The sequence below is a fragment of the Grus americana genome, chromosome 5, assembly GCF_028858705.1.
Source record: "Grus americana isolate bGruAme1 chromosome 5, bGruAme1.mat, whole genome shotgun sequence".
Taxonomy (NCBI): Eukaryota; Metazoa; Chordata; class Aves; order Gruiformes; family Gruidae; genus Grus; species Grus americana.
In genome coordinates, this window is record NC_072856.1 from 16,675,366 (window position 1) to 16,694,345 (window position 18,980).

The 18,980-nt window shown below is 40.2% G+C and overlaps 1 protein-coding gene across 20 annotated transcripts in view; it reads right to left on the minus strand.

The window, feature by feature from the left end:
- PTPN5 (protein tyrosine phosphatase non-receptor type 5) overlaps positions 1–18,980 on the minus strand; it is a 91,056-nt gene that overhangs the window by 19,232 nt on the left and 52,844 nt on the right. For 19 of the 20 annotated variants that reach the window (XM_054828809.1, XM_054828821.1, XM_054828813.1 and 16 more), the window contains 5 exons: positions 14,155–14,393; positions 11,043–11,232; positions 7,909–7,993; positions 2,420–2,499; positions 1,790–1,927 (listed from right to left, as the gene is read on the minus strand). In XM_054828809.1, the coding sequence (XP_054684784.1) occupies positions 1,790–1,927; positions 2,420–2,499; positions 7,909–7,993; positions 11,043–11,232; positions 14,155–14,393 (732 nt within the window). The remainder of the gene's footprint in view (positions 1–1,789; positions 1,928–2,419; positions 2,500–7,908; positions 7,994–11,042; positions 11,233–14,154; positions 14,394–18,980) is intronic. The other variant, XM_054828824.1, reaches the window with a different exon arrangement.

Consider the following 18,980-nt stretch of genomic DNA (forward strand, 5'->3'; position numbering starts at 1 on the left):
CCACTCATTTCTGTGGGCTGTCTGTCAGTTCAGATTCAATGTGAGAGAGGGCTGAGATACAGAGCTTTTAATACTCACATTAGCAAAGTCATTGCACTGAGAAGGAACGCAAAGCCTCTGTTACTAGCATCATTGCCAAACAAAGGTTTTGGTTTTGAATCTATGTACTCCTGAGTCCTGTTATACATATATATACACATGTGTTACGGAAGAAAGGGAATGAATGTAGGAGACATTTACATGAAAGGACTTACCCTACATTTATGGCTGAGATTCCTGACACCATTTAATTTTTGATACAAAGGTATCAGAAAAGACTCAGCAGCTCTGTTATGATACATAGGCTGTAGCAAGCCCCAGTTTCTATAGAGCATCAGTGCACTGCTTCCCAAGACTGGTATGATGGGTGAAATACTTGGTCAGTGTGGATAAGAGGAAATTCAGATGTAAAGGTTATTTGACATTGCTGTTATACAATCTTGCTATGAAAACTATAGTGTAAGAACTTACCATCAGGTATGTCATTCAGGAGTTTAAAATGTTAGTGCAAACAAAACATTTAGAACGGCAACATACTGTACTTTGAATCAGCAACGTCTTGACAGTATGCATCTGATCAGCTGGCTGTAATAACTGACCATGTTTAACTTGCAAAGCATGATAATTCTGTGTCTGTCTTGTCCGTGTCTTTTTTCACTAAAATCCAAGGTTAAATTTATTTACTTCACAACAGGGGAAAGCCAAAGGTTTGTGCACATGCATAATTATGGGCATGAAGCTTCCAGCTAGCAGTTAAGCCATTATAACTCTGTGCATATGATGGAAGTATGCTCACGTTCTTGGGTTCCTAAGTGTCTACAGCTTCTTCTCCAAAGGAAACACTCTCACCTAAATTACTAATGGGTTCTGAGGGACAAGCTTTGACAAATACTGCTGCTGCAGTTTAAGAAACACCATTTGGATCTCTCCACTATACCTTGCTGCCAGTGGCGAGAGGGGATGTAGTGCCCAGATGACTTTCTCACATCTTATGCTGCCAATAGAGGCAGACCTAAGCTCAGCTACCCATCTGTGAACTGAAGCCCAGGCACATGGTTCTTTCAAGTCTGCTATGGGGCAAATATTTCAGCAGGTAAGTAATTAACAGCTGGAGGGCAGCAGTATTTTAAACTGCAAACAAAAATCATGTTAGGTTGATTAGCAGAAATACCATGACAGTTTACTTTCTGGAAGTAGGTGGTGAATGGAAAATTTCAGCATCTTAATTTCAATATTTCAAAAGCATTTCCTAGATGCATTCAGGCAAAGGTCCTCCATATCCAAGTCAGCTCTAATCGTTGATTATTGTAATTAGCATCTTTGATAAGTCAGGGACAGCCTCAATGAAATGTGGATATAGACACTGAATCATAATAAATGCAAGATAAAGCAGCACCAACTCTGTTGATTAAAGATATTCAACCTCAATAGTTATGGGGTATTATTGGGTTTGATTCCTTTAGAAATAATTTGAAAGAGTGTCTGCAAATAGAGCTGGGTTTGGAGAGGTTTCAGGTCAGCTGGGAGAGGAAAAATGGCAAAACCAGCAGCAGGCTGTCAGACAGCAAAACAAGACTTACAGTAAACTGAACGGAAAGAGAAGCCCACATCTTCTCTGAGCTTGAAGAATTTAATGCTGGCTCTGATTGCTCAGGCCACTGAACCAACTTCTGTTCGCTGGCTTAGCATCTATGCCGAAAAGATCTGCTAGAGTACAGATAAAAATACAGACTATATGTAACACCATTACCTCATTCATCTCTTCTATATTGGTAATCATGACAATGATGGGAGAACGCTCCTGCCACACCATTCTCCAGAAATCACTGACAGTATTAACTATTGGTCCCTGAGTAGCAATATATACCTTTTCCTCTCCTCCATAGCCCTGCCAACAAAACAACAAGAGATCAATTTTAACAGGGATGACCCACCACAACCTTGAAGGTTCAGTCTTTAAAACAGAGAGCTGCCACTGGTTGGAATGGTGACTCCACGGCATCAATTCTTCCCCATCTCTCTCCTGTACATGTGTACATGGAGCAAAGGCACAATATGGACTTGCATAATGAGCAATGAGCGTCCAACAGCCTCGAGGTGACTCTGGCTAGGTCAAGAGCCTTATTCAGGCTTATTATCCAGTGCCTTGGTCAGCCCAGGTGACAAGCAATTTGCATCACGAAGTGCAGAAGTGTGTTTTTGTCTGGTCTGAACCTGTACAGTTGCACTTTGAGATCTGATTTTCAGTTAATATAAGCAGGAAGGAAAAGCAATCAGTTCAGCTAGGATGCCTTTAAAAGCCAGTGGATGTTGCAATTCTGTTTACATTAACAGTGGCTGATAGAGGCTAGGCAGACACATTGGATTATTGAGCTCTTACCCTGATGTAGTTAGCATTGATGTAAGAGCTAAGGGGGTCGTCCTGATCAGGTGAGGTAAGGCACACTCTGCTGTGAGGATCTGAAAGGTGTAAATAGATAAGTAATCGTTTATCAGTTGCTCAGAGGAGAGAAAGAGAAACACAAGATTATTTTGTACAGCGAGACATTTACATGCATTGATGGCCATATCACAACAAATGCGAGTGGCCTTGGAGAGCTCCCATATTAAAGTGTTACTATAAAAAAAAATGGAAAGGGTGGTTGGGGTAATTTGGCTTCTTCTGATAGTTTTACCCACTCTCTGAAGCCTGCTTAGTTGTTCCTGTTGCAGAGTCAGTGTCCCAGAACAACTCTGGAAAAGCAGCTTTCTGCTCCAGGAAATTATTTCTCAGTTTGTTAGGTCAACAGACTTATTCTGGCTTGTAAGACATTAGAATACCATTTGTGAAAGAACAGTAAACAGCTTTTCTCCCAAACCATAAACACACTTTCCTTGCACGCAGGCAAGCGAGATGACAGTAACTCTTTCCCTGTTTTGTCTTGCAGTGAGCTAAACTCTAAGATGTGCTATTAACAAATACAATGGTTAAGGAGAAATTACAGAATATTAACAGTCTCTTGTAGTTTGCATAAGTCTCTTCAGTACTTGACTCTCCCTCACTGGGGCTGTTTGAGGCATTATTCTTGTTCTAGTAAGACAACAAATGAAAACATGATTCCATCCGAGAAGCTCAGTCCAATTCCCACTGAAGTGAATGGGAGCTGTTCCACTGATTTTAATGTGAACTGACACAGGCCCATGTTCATCCATTTTCACCAGTACTACACAGTTTGTTATCATTGACAAGACATATCCTCCTGACAGAGGCCTCAGCAAACAGCAACTGTGTATATCACCAGGAGAATATTAAAAACAAACCACAGATGACTTCATAAAAAAACTCAGCCTGCTTAGAAACCAGAACAAAATAAAAAATATGCAAAAATAGTGTGATATTGGGTAAAGCACAAAGGACTAAGCACACAATAATTTCTACTGTACTACAAACACAGACTCAGCATGAAACACTGTCCTCAGACAGGACAGATTCATGTAATCTATTATGTGATAATATAATCACAACCTGCAAAGCAAAAATATTAGCAAAGATACAGTTTTATAGCACATAAATACTGAAACCAGCGAGTTCTTCTCTAATACAGTTCCCTCCTGCTCAACTTTGCTCACCTCACTAGTGGTGGGGAAATGGCGAGACAAGAGATTAAATCTGCTTTTTAATCAGTAGTTCTGATAGCCTGCAACATGTCACACCATTATAAAGGAGACATTGTTTGCCAGATGTTTATTCAAATGTCACTGGACTTGGTAATTAAACCCTTTGCGTGAAGTTCCTTTGCCTGGATTTTATGCAGTCATCCATGGAGTCTTCTGAAGTTTGAGTAACGATTACATGATTTTTCCCTACTAGTAATAACAATAATACTATGTTGTCCATCTCATGGTGGGTCTTTAGGGAGAAGTAAAACAGATCTGAAGAACTCTATCAACAGGTGCCACAGATTTTTGGGCATGGGCTTCTTTTAGTATTCTTCAACTGCAGTAAAATTTGAGTTACTTTTCACTGTGGATGTTTTATTGCTGTATCCACAAATACTAAAACATTATTCAGAATATGCTTTTACTTTAAGTTATAAAATTTGGTTTGTGATTTTTCTGTTAATGTAGTATTTACAGTTGTTAAGGTAGCATTGTCTCATGTACCTTATCTCATGTAAGAGGCTTATTAATGCATTGTGTACACAAGAACATGCACTGTTTTGCAGAAAGTGTAACAAGCTGAATTGCATCTCTTAGAAATATAAACAGGAATAACTCCTATTTTGAAAAAAATCATGACAACGCTTTAATAAGAGTTTGTAGTATGAATTTCAAATTTTCAATAGAGACACATTTAAGCAAAATCAAATCCTACTTTTAATGAAAACATTTCTCCCAGGACAAAACCAGTGCACAGGTCAGGTTCAAGACGACAACATGCCTTTAAAAAAGCAGTAGTAGTCTGTATCTCTAAGAAACCAAATGATGTGTCTCTTGTTTTTTCCACAGTCTCTTTTATGGCCATTTCGTGTTGATACTATGTCTGACATTTTAGAACTCACTAAACTTAACTGAAATGTTTTGCATTACTTAAAAAGGTGTAAAAGCAATAGAGCTATGTAGAAATTTTAAAAGTCTGTCTAGACATTACTCTTGAGAAAATGATTCAATGAGATTGATACACAACATGCTGCAAGAAGTCCTTGCCATCTCTGGAATTCTGTAACAAGAAGATTCTATATATTCAAAAAGTGCCTCCAAACATCTTGGAAAAAAGTTATCATTTTCCAGGAAATGCCATAGGTCTCATCCCCAGAAAAGCACTGTCTGGAAACAAATTCATAGTTATGAAATATCCACATCAATCTCCTTAGCTTGGCATCTTCCCGAAAACAACCTTCTGCCATTAAAAAGCCACCTTCTAAGCCATCTTACTATCACAAGCAAAACTGGAGAATTTGCAAAAAGAATTTACTACAAAAGAAATATAAATGAGATTAATTACAGACTATTTTCATGTGTCTCACTTACTACTATCAACTCTAGGACTGCAAGTAACCGATCATTATGTAAAGTCACTGCTTACCTTTTAATGATAACTACCTAGATTGCTTCTGGTGATGCTGTACAGGAATTTTAGTCACTTTTTAGAATTCAGATTTTGGATTTGACTCTAGGTTGGTAATCAAGCATTTATTTGTTGTTCCCTATGATAATAAGTTGTCTGAGTCTACCCTTCTGCAGCTTGTTCAGCAGTTCCTGCCATTAACTGCTTTCTGCAGTTAGAACTTGGAGGAATGCTAGGTAGATACTCAAGGCAGCATAGGCTATATTTGGTCAGCTCAGAAACTAAAATGTCAGTGGATGGTCAAAGCCTGAAAGGCACTGGACTCTCCCTCGTCTTGCCTCCAGTTCCCTCTCCTACCTTGTGCATGGATAGTTTACTGGGATCCTTGGCTTTGAAGCATGAAGGAGATGTTTAGCTCTCCTTGCTAGCCTCTTTACCGTCAGCACCAAGCCCTTCAAAATGGAGGTACTTGGTAAGAGCGAACAGTCAGCCCTCTTTCCTCAGCAATATCAAGCCATTCCTTGGTCACAGCCATGGACAAAGTTGCATGGAGTTTACAAGTTTTGGAATTCATTCAGAAAAAATATCCAGATCGTAATGAGCTTGAATTAACCTTGTTAATCCTTGGAGGCACAGAATCATAGTATCATTTAGGTTGGAAAAGACCCTTAAGATCATCAAGTCCAACCATTAACCTCACACTGCCAAGTCCACCACTAAATCATGTCCCTAAGCGTCACATCTACATGACTTTTTTTAAATACCTCTAGGGATGGTGACTCAACTACTTCCCTGAGCAGCCTGTTCCAGTGCCTTAAAATCCTTTTAGTGAAGAAATTTTTCCTAATATCCAATCTAAACCTCCCCTGGTTTAGATTGGACCCCCTCCATAACTTGAGGCTGTCTCCTCTTGTCCTATCACTTGCTACCTGGGAAAAAAGACCAACACCCACCTTGCTACAACCTCCTGTCAGGTAGTTGTAGAGAGCAATAAGGTCTCCCCTCAGCCTCCTTTTCTCCAGGCTAAACAACCCCAGTTCCCTCAGCCACTCCTCACAAGACTTGTGCTCTAGACCCTTCCCCAGCTTTGTTGCCCTTCTTTGGACGCGCTCCACTGCCTCGACATCATTCTTGTAGTAAGGGGCCCAAAACTGAACACAGTACTCAAGGTGCAGCCTCACCAGTGCCAAGTACACAGGGACAATCACTTCCCTAGTCCTGCTGGCCCCACTACTCCTGATACAAGCCAGGATGCTGTTGGCCGCCTTGGCCACCTGGGCACACTGCTGGCTCATATTCAGCCGGCTGTCGACCAACACCCCCAGGTCCTTATCCGCCAGGCAGCTTTCCAGCCACTCTTCCCCAAGCCTGTAGCATTTTGTCAGGTTGTTGTGACCCAAGTGCAGGACCCAGCACTGAGCCTTGTTGAACTTCATACAGTTGGCCTCAGCCCATCATTCCAGCCTGTCCAGATCCCTCTATAGAGCCTTCCTACCCTCAAGCAGATCAGCACTCTTGCCCAACTTGGTGCCATTTGCATGGTAGGGTAGAAACTAGAGATCTTATCTAGAGAGGTCAAAGCGACAACAATGGCTGCTAGTAGATATCCATATGGTTGAGATGAATTTTGCAGCAAATAATTAACCCATTGACTAATCATTCTTAAAAATATACAGTAGTGAGCCAATTGCCATCCGTTTACAATCTGGAACAGGATGTTCAAAATGGCAGCAATTCTTATGTTTCAGTTTAAACAGCCAACATGAGATATTTAAAATGGATCCAGTTCTCAAAGTACACATTAGATACCAAACTCAGTATATACAGATCACTTTAAAAACTAGGATCTAGGCATCTGAAATCACTAACTACTTTTGCAATCAATGATTCACCTCAGTCATTAGCACAGAAACTGTGAAACATTGTTGAAAGTTTTTACACTTCTGGTCTAAGGTGGAGTACAAAGTCATCAGAAAGGCTGTGCGCATTGGATCATTGGCTGCAGCTGCTGGAGTTGTAAATCTAGATTTAAAAAGTCTCTTCCGGATTCATTTCCAATCCAAGTTCACTGACTAAAGTGACAGGTATAGCTGAGGACATTTTTGACTTCTCTGCACTTATCTTTGCTCACCTGACACTGAACCTTTTGGGCTTTGCAAATAGAGCTACTGTGGCTAGTGGTGGCATCTTCCGACAGCTTAGAGCAAAACAGAGGTATGACATCTAATCATATAATTTTTCAGAGTAACGAAGCATGACACAGGGGAAAATGATGACAGCTGTAAAAATCTGTACTAAAATGCTTCTCATAAGTCCTACTCCCGGCTGCAAATAAAAAGAGGGTAATAGAAAAGAAAAAGCATTAAGATGATACAGAAAAATCAAAATCTATCAGGCCAGCTCCCAATATTCTCAGTTTGCATTTGAGGCATGATTCTGAGACAAACATCAGTCAGGAAAATAACATTGCTAGAATTTAGTCCTTCTAAAGAGTTTAATCAAAGAAACCACTAAGTAACATCTGAATAAACACACCAAGTTCTTAGGCAGAATTTTTAAGCAGCACCAAATTATGCAATTCTAATGACTTAAAAACTTAAGTGCTGCTGATGCTCAGTGAATCTTAAGTTCTTCATGCTCTGTACCTCTTTTGAAATTTGATTTATGCTTTGAAGCCATGTTGCTGCTTCATAAATATGGCCTTTCAACAATACATAGTAGTGACAGCACACTTGATGCATTCTGGAAAGTAAAGTGCAAAGCCCCTTCAGCATGTGGAATAAACCACCCTGCCTCAGTGACTTTAAAAGCAGGAAACTTACTTGGGAGAATTGTTTTGTAGCGATTCTTACGCACTAAGCCTGGAATATCATATTCCTTTGGATCCACAAAGTTCATTGGAATTTCCTGTTTAAAAAACCACACAAAACAGAGTAGGTAGTATTATTAGATTCACAAGAGGAATAAAAACCCAAGCCCATTACATCCTGCCTGTGAGGGAGGCAAAGTGACGAAGTCAACTGAGACCTATGGTACAGTACTTCTAGCAATTTACCACCAAAATATGATTGATGTTTCCTTTTACTGTCACTGGCTTTCTTTTCTGAAATCCTTAATATGAAGACGCTCATAGTGACTAATTCATTGAGTAATACGCGCAATGGCATTATGTTAGCTCCTAATATTATTAGAACTGAATTGCAAGTGTAGGCACGGAACTAAGCAAAAGGTGGTACATAAGATACTCTGCTTCAAAAGCAATGGACCTCAGACACCATCCTTTCTGACTCACACTCATCCTTCCTCTCTGAGGGTGGAAGGAAATAATTTGCTAGTGACTCTCACTAGCAACAAATTATGACACACATTATGACAGGTTGGCGTACTGACCTGACTCTCTGGAGCTGGGGGTGTGCGTGTGTGTCACTCTTTGCTCACAACACTTTAAAGCTCCATGGGCAAGGACAGCAAACAGGTGTTCAGGGATTACCTGCTCTCTACACTACTGACCCAAAGAACATACAAAGACGGAGAGGTTTATTCTCCACTACTCATCTCCTGCAAGTAATGGCCAATGCCAGGCAGGAACAAACAGGAACCATCCACCAACCACAGCCAGCAGGCATGTGATGAAATGGGATGCGTCAACGAGGCTCAGCAGAGAAAGAGCTCACGGGAGCTTGGGAGTAGAGCTGATTATCCCAGCTGCTGCACACTGGATTTGAGAGGCCAGTACTGGACATACTGGTAACAGGAGTCAGGGTTGAGCAAGACAAGCCTCAATCTGGGAAGAAATTAAGACGAGCAGAGCTACGGAGTATGCTAAATTCTGGAGCTTTAGAAAACTGACTGTATTCTGTCTCTTACACAGCATTAAGCATACTGTTGGGCTTAACCAGAGGCAACTGATGATAAAAACATTTTGTTGAAGTAATTCCCTATCAATTTGGGGAACTGCATGGGAATGAAACCTTCATGTTTTCCTCAACTGCTACTTGGTATTTAGTCATCCAAAACTCTTCTTGAGCCAAGCACCATGGTCTGTCTTTGGGACTTTGTCATTCACTGCTCAAGCAAACTCTTGGTGAAATCAGTAGGACTTCTGCCTGAGTGAAAACTTCAAATCCTGTAAGAATTTCAGGACTTGGCCCTGCAAGTGACATCCCCTCTGACTTTTCTTCCAAAATGAAAAACAGCTGCTTGCTTCATCGTGGATCTGGACTTCGAAAACCAAGTAGGTTAGACAGACTGAAAATACATGATGCAGAGCTAGCTGGTGATAACTGTTTCATAAAAAACCCCACCAAAATATTTTACAATTTTTAATTACAGAAATGACATTTTGATTACACAGCATTTTTATCTACGCTTTTTCAGTTTTCATTGAAGAATGAAAATTACTTGGCATAATTTGGCTGTAGAATGATTTTTCTGAGCACTGGGAAAACTAATTCAAAGTCTCTCAGAGAAACGAAGCATATTTTTTCCTACTTCTAACATTATTTTCTTTGCTTGAAATCTACAGTGCACTTCAGAGACTGATGAAACTGTATGTGGACTTGTTCAGCAGTTGATTCAGATGCTAAGTGAACATTTCCTCCCTAGAACAGCAATAGATGCTTCACTTTAACAGAATCAGGGCTTGCCTACACAAAAGCTGCTTTTCTTCAACTTGTGTAGCACTAAGTGAATTAAGGACCACAGATATCTGACGGTCTGTTTTAAAACAGAAGTCCAGACTATTTCATCTCCCCCTGTGCTTGTAAAGTGAAACCAAACCAAACCCCTGAAATTGCACAGAGAAGGAGGACAGCAAGTGATACTCAGAGTGTTACTCCTGCCCTTTCAGACCCTTGCAGGTCATAAAGAGGACAGGCTGAAAGGGCTATTATGTTGCAAATCATCATCTTCCTCCTGCTCTGCTGAGATTGCATACTTAAGAGAACATTTGACTTGACAGCATTAACTTCTTCAGTAGCTCTTAATCATGTACTCTGAGATACCCTAGCATGCAAAGACTGTGCCCTGGTTTTCTCCCATCTTTTGCAGGAATTTACAACCCTGCCTAGCAGACATAATACTCATAGCTACTGCAGCATTTTGCATTTTTTTTTTTTTTTGCCAGGTATAATAAACATGGCAATGCCTACCACACAGACACCCAAGCAGCTAAGGAAGAGACTCATAGAATGCAAAGATCTAAAAAGCCGGTGTACTCCCTATACCAAATTGTATCTGGCCTTTACCCTAAACTACTTAGAGATACAATTTTCAACTGCTTGCTTCATCTGTGTACATATATTTCTTCCAAAAATGAGGCAAAGATTTCTTTCTCCCAAACAGTGGATACAGTGAGCCAAGGAAACATACTTCAGAATCCTAAAAGCAAACTGACAGAGCAGCTTACAACTAATAAATAATTTTTGTGCAGAAAAAAACCCAGTAAGACGTACTTGCTATGGCTCCTGCTGAGTGACATAGCCATCCTGTGCTTCGGTTATCTGGAGAACATTCAGGCTTGGAAAGTAGCACCGTGCCAAGCATTTAACAATAAAGAACATGCACTTGGACTAAATTCAGCCCTAGAGCAACTCCAGACAAATTTCAAGAAGTTATGCCTATAGCAAACCTGGCTTTCCTTCTGTACTCTAGTGAAAAAAGTTTGATTTTTTTAAAAAAGTAGCATGCCGACAGAAAAAAAAGACTTGTGAAAACAAAACTTTTTTTTTTGCCAGAACCAATGCTCTAGTTTTTAAGAGACAGTATCACTGGAAGCTTTCAGGCATTGTCATTTCAAGGGACGATGAATTCCAGAGTTGCATTAAATGCTTCACTGATAGAAGTGGAGTTTGCATGTACTAATTTTAGACTTGCAGAAAGTAATAGCAAGGTTCATAAAAGAGAGACAACATTCCTTTTTTCTGATGCCCCTAGAAGAGAGAGGTCAGATACTCACAAAGAACTCTGCCTGGAGTATGAAAGGATCCAGTGCTTTCTTGTGCAGTTCCTCTTCAGTAAGGATGTTTGATGCTGTCTGCAGGTATTCTTGGGCTGACTGTTCCCGTGGTGACATGACATAGCCAAAACCTTGCTCAGAACAGCCTGGGGTACACATATCCAGTGTGAGTGAAACATTTGAACCTCTCCTGCAAAACAGAGTGATCAAAGTTTGCTTACAACAGAACAGACTGATCTGTCATTGTCAGCAATGGACACAGGCCCAATCACAGACAAACAGCAACTTTAGAAAAGCACTCAGCTGGTTCTGCTGTGCACATTTTGGTCACTAACTGTGAAGAAAGAGGTGATGCTTCTTGTGTAGACAAGACCAGAAGATGATTTCGCACACTGGAATATGAAGGCCAACACTTTCAAAGTGTTGTCTGTAGTGAGGTAATTGTATACTTTATCATGGAAATGGAAGCAACTTGCTTGTCAAAGGTGCTGAGCAGGCAACTGCAGGAAAAGTTTTTATACTTATATAAATCACAGCATATTTTTGGATGCCTAAATATGGACTGACATTTTAGACACTGTAAATTAAAATCTTGGTCTTAGTTTTCGTCAGGCCAGATTCTACTGAATAACCATTTATTAGTAGCACAGACACCATCAGTGAGGTAAGATCTTGGGATAAACATTACCAGTTCAACATTAATAAAGACATGAGAAGGCAACCATCACAGTGATTAATTTTTCTGTCTGAAAAACCTTCTTTCCACAACAGAACATCCTAAGAAGGCTAAAAATTAAGATCTCAACATTTTAACAGTTACATTAAAAACAGAGATGCTGTTGAGTGTAGAATTTTAGTAGCTTTAATGTAAGTTAGCCATACAACAAACCAAAAAAGTCAAAATCCCTGCATTATTTATTGAATGCAGTTTTAAAGCATTTCTGAGCTTCTGTCAATCTCACATATCACAGACAACAGTAAGATTCAAGTGCCATCAGTGAATCTATATTTAAACATCTTTAACATAATAATAAAATCATACAATACGATGATTACTAGGTGTAACGTTCTGTGCATCCACACAGTAAACCTATTTTTGATGACTCTCAACTGGCAAAATCTAGTTAGGAGGTGTTTGCAGGAGCTATTGAAAAACCATGTAAACATGCAGGCATGACCAGCTCACCAGAAAAGAGAGTAGAAGTTGTAACTTGAATCACAGCCCTTTTCCGGATTCAGGAATTTTTCCAAAAAATTGTGCAGCCAGCCTCCTGCTACAATTCAGTCATGGGAAAATGATTTTGGATGAAACGTGACCACTAGTGGTACACACTGAATCTTCAGTGACACCTTTCAAAAGATTTTGACCCTACCTTCCCATGTGCTACTATATTCCTCCCCAGAAACAGCTGCATTTGATAATAAGTGCTTTAGGTTCTTTTAAGGTAGAACAGACTACAGACAAAGATCTTAAGAGTTTATCAGCATGAGGAAATTAGATTGTTTCTTCATAAGAAAAGAATTCAGTGCTGTTTGAATTTAGCTTGTGACTACCCTTCTAATAGCATAGGTGGTTAAAGAATGAGAGGGAAGGAAGATAGAGAAGCAGAATGGATGCAAAAGGATAGGTAGATAATTCAGTACAACACAAAACAAAGGAAGAGTGACCAATGCTTGATGTAAATGAAATCTGTTTCAGCACAGCTCAAACTTGAAATTATGTCCAGCTTCTCAACACATGTGTATGTTGAAAACAAGTTTATTTTACATCTTAAGTGTGCACGTCTTATCTACTTTGAGAACTTCAAGTAATTGCTTTCTTTTTCCCATCTCTACATCTTTGACAGTTTTTAATTGTCATTCATTATATGAACCAATTGATATTCCTCAATTCTCTTGAAACAGTGAGTATCTTTCCTGCAGGCTAGTGGTAACCTGAGGAGAAATGTCAGTATCTTTAAAATGAGAGAGATGGAATGAAATCAGGGAAAAGCACAAATGATTGATGCATTTCAAGCTCAATCTTGCCCATAATGAAAAACAATGGCAAAACTCACTGAAAGCAGCAGGTTTAGGGACAAGCCCCAGAAAGTAGAATATAACAATAAAAGGTAGGATGTTTTAGGACAAATGTTGTAACAAAGAATAACGTGAGGAAAAAACCCACCATTGTAAGCTCACAGAGTGCAAATGAAAAGCCTCTTCTGTAACATTCCCTTTTACTGTGTCATGTGGAGCTTGGGAAACTCAGCATAGTACTTTTTAAAATCTAAGTTCTACCCTTTGTTTTACGTTTTAGATATGAGAATTAACTATGGTTAGCACTCCAATTAAGCTTGAAAATCTAGAAATAAAGGCGATACTTTGCTACATTAGACCCTTCAGTAACCTCATTCTTATTCATAATGTCACCTTTGTAGAATTTCTTCACAGGATTTCTATCATCAAGATCTTTGTTATATTTCACTAAGACAACTGCAAGAACACAAAACAGAAAGTGATCTTCCTTTTATCTTAAAACTGCCTTTTCCCATCTGTGAATCTCTCTGAGAAGCTCTGTTGCACTGATGGCTCAAGAAGCGAACACCAGCTCACCCCAAAGTGTCATTGCTGGGTTAATTTCAAAGGAATTAATTTATGTTTGGACTAACCCATTAATATGAGAATTATTGCAGATTACCACTTGTCCTGTGGTTTGCTTTTGGAAAAAGGACTAGTCCTCCAGCATGAGTGACAGAGAAAAATTAACAAGATCCACCTCTTTCAGAGGTAAAAGCTTCCACCACCACCAAGTGGATTTCATGCTATGCAGTTGCCATCTTGGGGAATGGCAAGAGACTGATCAAACACAAATGGGTATTTCAAAGGAAAGAAATGATGCTTTTGAATAACACTGGTTGACAGCTGTCCAGAAATGGTATGGGTTTTGGCTAATATGTTTATATTTACAACTGGACTGAAAACAAGACAAGAAATGAAGCAGGTGCTTGGCTTTAAAACCACACTGTAAAGTGACACTCATGAAGGCAATAAAGCTTCCTACTAGGCACAGTACTCCTAAATCCATAAAATCTGGGACCAGACTTTCCCCTATTAATCACATCTACCCTACCTTTCTTGCAAGCCCACGGATTTAACTGTTAGAGTAGCTGGATCTGTCTCCGCTTTAATGTCCATTACGCAGTCAAAGACCGGAGTCTCTGGTACGGGATCCAAATCTAGGAAGTCATCCTCATTTTTATCCTCTGTCCACTCTGAGTACGTGAATGAAGGTTGCCGGCTCACAGATTGGCGTCTGTCCTCTTGCAGTGGAAAGGGAAGGTCTGGACGTGCTCTGAGTAGATGCCAAAACTGGAGGAAACAAACATTTAAGAAAGCTTTCTGCTTGTTGCCAGCCCTTCCATACAGCCTAGAGGATGGGTCTTTAGGGCAGCATCCCAGCTCATTATAACATATTAGAACTGGAGAGTATTGAAGAGAACAGGAATGTTCCATGCAGGAGTAGCTTTGTCGTTTATGTTACAAGCCTTCACATCTACCCATTCAAACCTGCTTTCAGCTACAGAGGTTTCCACAGAGCTGGCCAGGCTTAACTCAGGGATACAGTGCAAGCAGAATGTGCTTGTGACCATCATATGCAAGCCAACGTGATACCACTGTCCTTTTGTTCACTTTCTTATCCTTCCTAGGCTTGTTTACAGAATAAAAATCTACTATACTATTCTACAAATCATACCTCTCCTGACTTAATGGTTTTCCATCTAAAATTTAGATATAGCTGGGTTAAGAAAAGTAAATGTAATTTTCCTAAACTGCACATCTTTGATAATCTGGCACTGCATCCGGATTTCATGTATAAACCAATCATTTTTTAAAGAGGCCTTGATTTTGATGCACCTGGTTTTGAGGCTCAGAATGTCCATATCAGTTTCTGGCCAGTGGCAAAGCCTGTTTTGTAACCTAATTATCTGATTTAAACATGGTATATACATTAAATAATAAATCTTGTGAAGTTCTAGGACATAAATGTAATATTAAAGTCTATATTCATGCCATATCAAACCCTTCATTAGTTTATAATATAAAAAAATTACTGTATCATATTGGTTTGCATGGATGCTGTGGTAGACTAGATGATTTAGAGATCACGTCAGTAGACTGTTTAATCCTACACACAGACCTCAGTTGAAAATTTCAAGTCCACCTCTGAATTCCAGGATATGGAACCATAGGCCAACTTAGCCCTCTAGCATTAAACTAGGAGCAGTATCACTCAGGCTAAATCTTACGCAAACTATATTGTACTGCCATGCATCCTTCTGAAACTAAGAAGAACAGGTCGTATTTTCCAAAGAAAAAGTCCTTTTCTTATATGGCTTTTAAATGGGCAGTTTAATTTAGAAAATGTGCCATCAAAAAAAGGTCAAATTTCTCTTCCTAGGTTACTAAAGCTCATTACCTTGTATAGGATTTTAAACAACAATTGTCTTGCACCTGTGTGTCTTCATGTACTCTCATTTCTCTGAGAAAGAATGAAAGGAAGCAAAACAAGTTTTGATTTCTGTCCATAGTCAGCTGTAGTGAATGTTAAGACTCTCACAAAGCAGCAGTATTCCTTTGACAGTTACTTCACATAAAATGGTTTTTTGTTTCAGTTAATCAGAGTACACAGTAATTACAAAAGCAAACATAGGAACATGATTACTAGACTTTTATTTTACACAAATTTGGGGCCAAATCTGAAGAGAGTCTGTCCTACATGCTTGGCCTGTTGGATGACAAGCAAGAAATTTGAAGATTGGATTGTATTTTCATTCCCCAAGATGATTTCTGCAGCTTGGCAGTCCCACAATACTAGTGGTTCTTTCACATACTGCAAGCCTGTAATAGCTGAGCAGTTCGCAGTGAAAAGTATCTGCTCAACAACTTTGTACTGCTGGAGAGTGCTGTTGTTACTAAAATCAGCACTTGTGCTGAGGGCCAAGTTGAAGGTCTAGGTATTGATTATGTATTACAGATTCTAGAGCCAGTATGGTGACACAGGATTGATTTTACCGGCGATTTAACACACTGTAAATCCAAAGGAACAAAAAGTTCACCCTAGAAACAAAGCAGCTTTTCTTTAGATTGAAAGAAGAGTGTAGTAAATAAGGAGCTGCCCAAGACACTGGAAGAAATTAAGTTATACTTAAAAGTGATGGGGTTAAACTAAATAATGGAAAAATAGGTAGCTCTGAAAACCTGTTCAGGAGGACTAGACAGCTCTACGCTGGTTTTCTGCAGCTGCCTGGGTCTTATATGAGGCAGAAAACAGACAGCATCACTAATACAAGCCTCAAGCACACTATCCAGCCTTTTATTTTCACTGTGACTGCTAACCTCCCAACACATTCTGGTACCTGGGTATTCTCAGAAAAGCGCCTCAAGCCTTAGCTGAGGTTTCTGTTCTCCCGAAAAAAATTGTTCTATATGTACTACAGTCACAAATTCCCTGATACAGGAGTTGGACTTTAGCAAGTGCACCGACAGACAGGGCCTCTGTTCTCTTCTCTGATCACTTCTGAGAATCACTTGACCACCATTTCTCAGCCTCGTTAGGTGGCCCAACAGTTATTGATCTACATTAAAGCAATAAAGTACCTGTATAAAAAGGCACATTTTCTCCCTTCCCCAGGGAACTACTAAAGCATTACTGTAAGTTATCACAGTTGCTGAATAAAAAAAATGCAAAAGCTGCTTTTCACTGGTATGCCATCTAGTATATCCATCAGTGTGGGACTGATCTATCAGGTCCATCTATAAAGACAGAAGGATACATTTGAGAAAGAAATATTTCATCATAAAGGCACTCGATGTAAAAGACCCTTTCAAGGTCCCTTCTAAGCAGCACATCACTTAAAAACCATGGGTGAAGAAAAAAAAAAAAGCAAGCTATATCATTCACCTGAGAAAGAGAGAAAAAGAAGGAAAAGTGTCTTCATGCAACCATCTGTCGTCCACCAGGCTGGGTTTCTAGAAACCCAGCTTAGCTCCATCACTACATTATTTTCAATGTTCTGCTAATGACTATTTTATACCTTATTCCCTAAATACTGATAGAAGCAAATGTTTTCAAATTGCAAAGCAGCATGACCTGGGCTGCATCAAAAGAAGTGTGGCCAGCAGGTCAAGGGAGGTGATGCTGCCCCTCTACTCTGCTCTGGTGAGACCCCACCTGGAGTACTGTGTCCAGCTCTGTGGTCCTCAGTACAAAAAAGAAGTGGACCTGTTGGAGTAGGTCCAGAGGAGGGTCACAAAACGATCAGAGGGCTGGAGCACCTCTCCTGTGAGGACAGGCTGAGAGAGTTGGGATTGTTCAGCCTGGAGAAGAGAAGGCTCCAGGAAGACCTTACTGCAGCCTTTCAATACTTAAAGGGGGCTTATAAGAAAGATGGGGACACACTTTTTAGTAGGGCCTGTAGCGATAGGAGAAGGAGTAATGGTTTTAAACTAAAAGAGGGTAGACTCAAACTAGATATAAGGAAGAAATATTTTATGATGAGGGCAGTGAAACACTGGAACAGGTTTCCCAGAGAGGTTGTAGATGCCCCCTCCCTGGAAACAGTCAAGGTCAGGTTGGATGGGGTTCTGAGCAACCTGCTTTAGTTGAGATGTCCCTACTCACAGCAGGGGGGTTGGACTAGATGATCTTTAAAGGTCCATTCCAACTAAAACTATTCTACGATTCTATGGTCAGACAGTAAGGTAACAGGTAGGTAGGAAGGGAAAAGGCTCATATACTCTCTCTAAACAGCCTCTCCTTCCTAATGCCACTGTTAGCGAGAACATACTGGGCAAGATGAACTGTTGGTCTGACCACACAGGACATTTCTTATGTTCTGGTTCTCCGTGACTTGTCCAGAGAACAGGCTGTCACACAGACACATTTGTGCCTCCACTCTAGCTAGGAGAGTACTAGCACATACCACAGGAATACAAAACAAAGCAAGCTTGACTATGTGGGAACTGTTATAAAACTGTTTTCTGTACAGAAGTTTTAACCAACACTTAAAACACGTTGAACAGAAGATTTTGTGACTGTGCTGCCTCTGAGTGAGCTTAACTATGGTATGTAGTGTGACAAACCTCCTACCACGGAGCCTGGCCAGCAAATCAAAGGAGGTATTATCCCTCTTTCTGCACTGATGCAGCTGCACCTTGAATACTGTGTCCAATTTTAGGCCCTCCAGTTTAAGACAGATAAGGACAAACCGGAGTAGGCCCAGTGGAGGGCTACAAAGGACACCAGGGGTCTGGAGCACATGACCTTTGAAAAATGTGGAGGGAATTGGGTTTGTTCAGCCTGGCAAAGAGGAGGTTGGGGTGATCTAACAGCACCTGCAACTACTTGAAGGGCAGCTCCAGAGATGTCAGACTCTTCTTGGTAGTGGCAGGTGATACCACAAGGGACAATGGCCACAGCTTTGGGAAATTCAGATCAGACATTAGGAAAAAAATCTTCCCCAAGAATGCCATGCAGTCGTGGCACAAGTAGCCATAGAGATGATACATCTCCTTCCCTGAAGGTTTTAAAAAACTATGTAGAAAAATGCATGGCTGACCTTATCAAGTGTCAGCAACAGCCCTGCTTCAAGCAGCAAGTTAGACTAGCAATCTCCAGAGGTCTCTTCCCACCAACAGTCCTGTGATTCTACAATGTACTTCATTATACTGTGCATCACTCAAATGGTATGTACATAGCACAGCTTCAGCTTCCTGAGCTGCCTGAAGGTGCACTGCTGTAAGGACAGGAGGTGGTGTTCCACCTGCATTTTCAGTAACTGCATTCCCACTCTAACAGAACAGTATACAGGGATACGGTACATGATCATTTAGAGCTCCTTAAGAAGAAAGAATTCCCACTAGCTTTCCCATCTAGCACACACCTTTTTGCCAGTT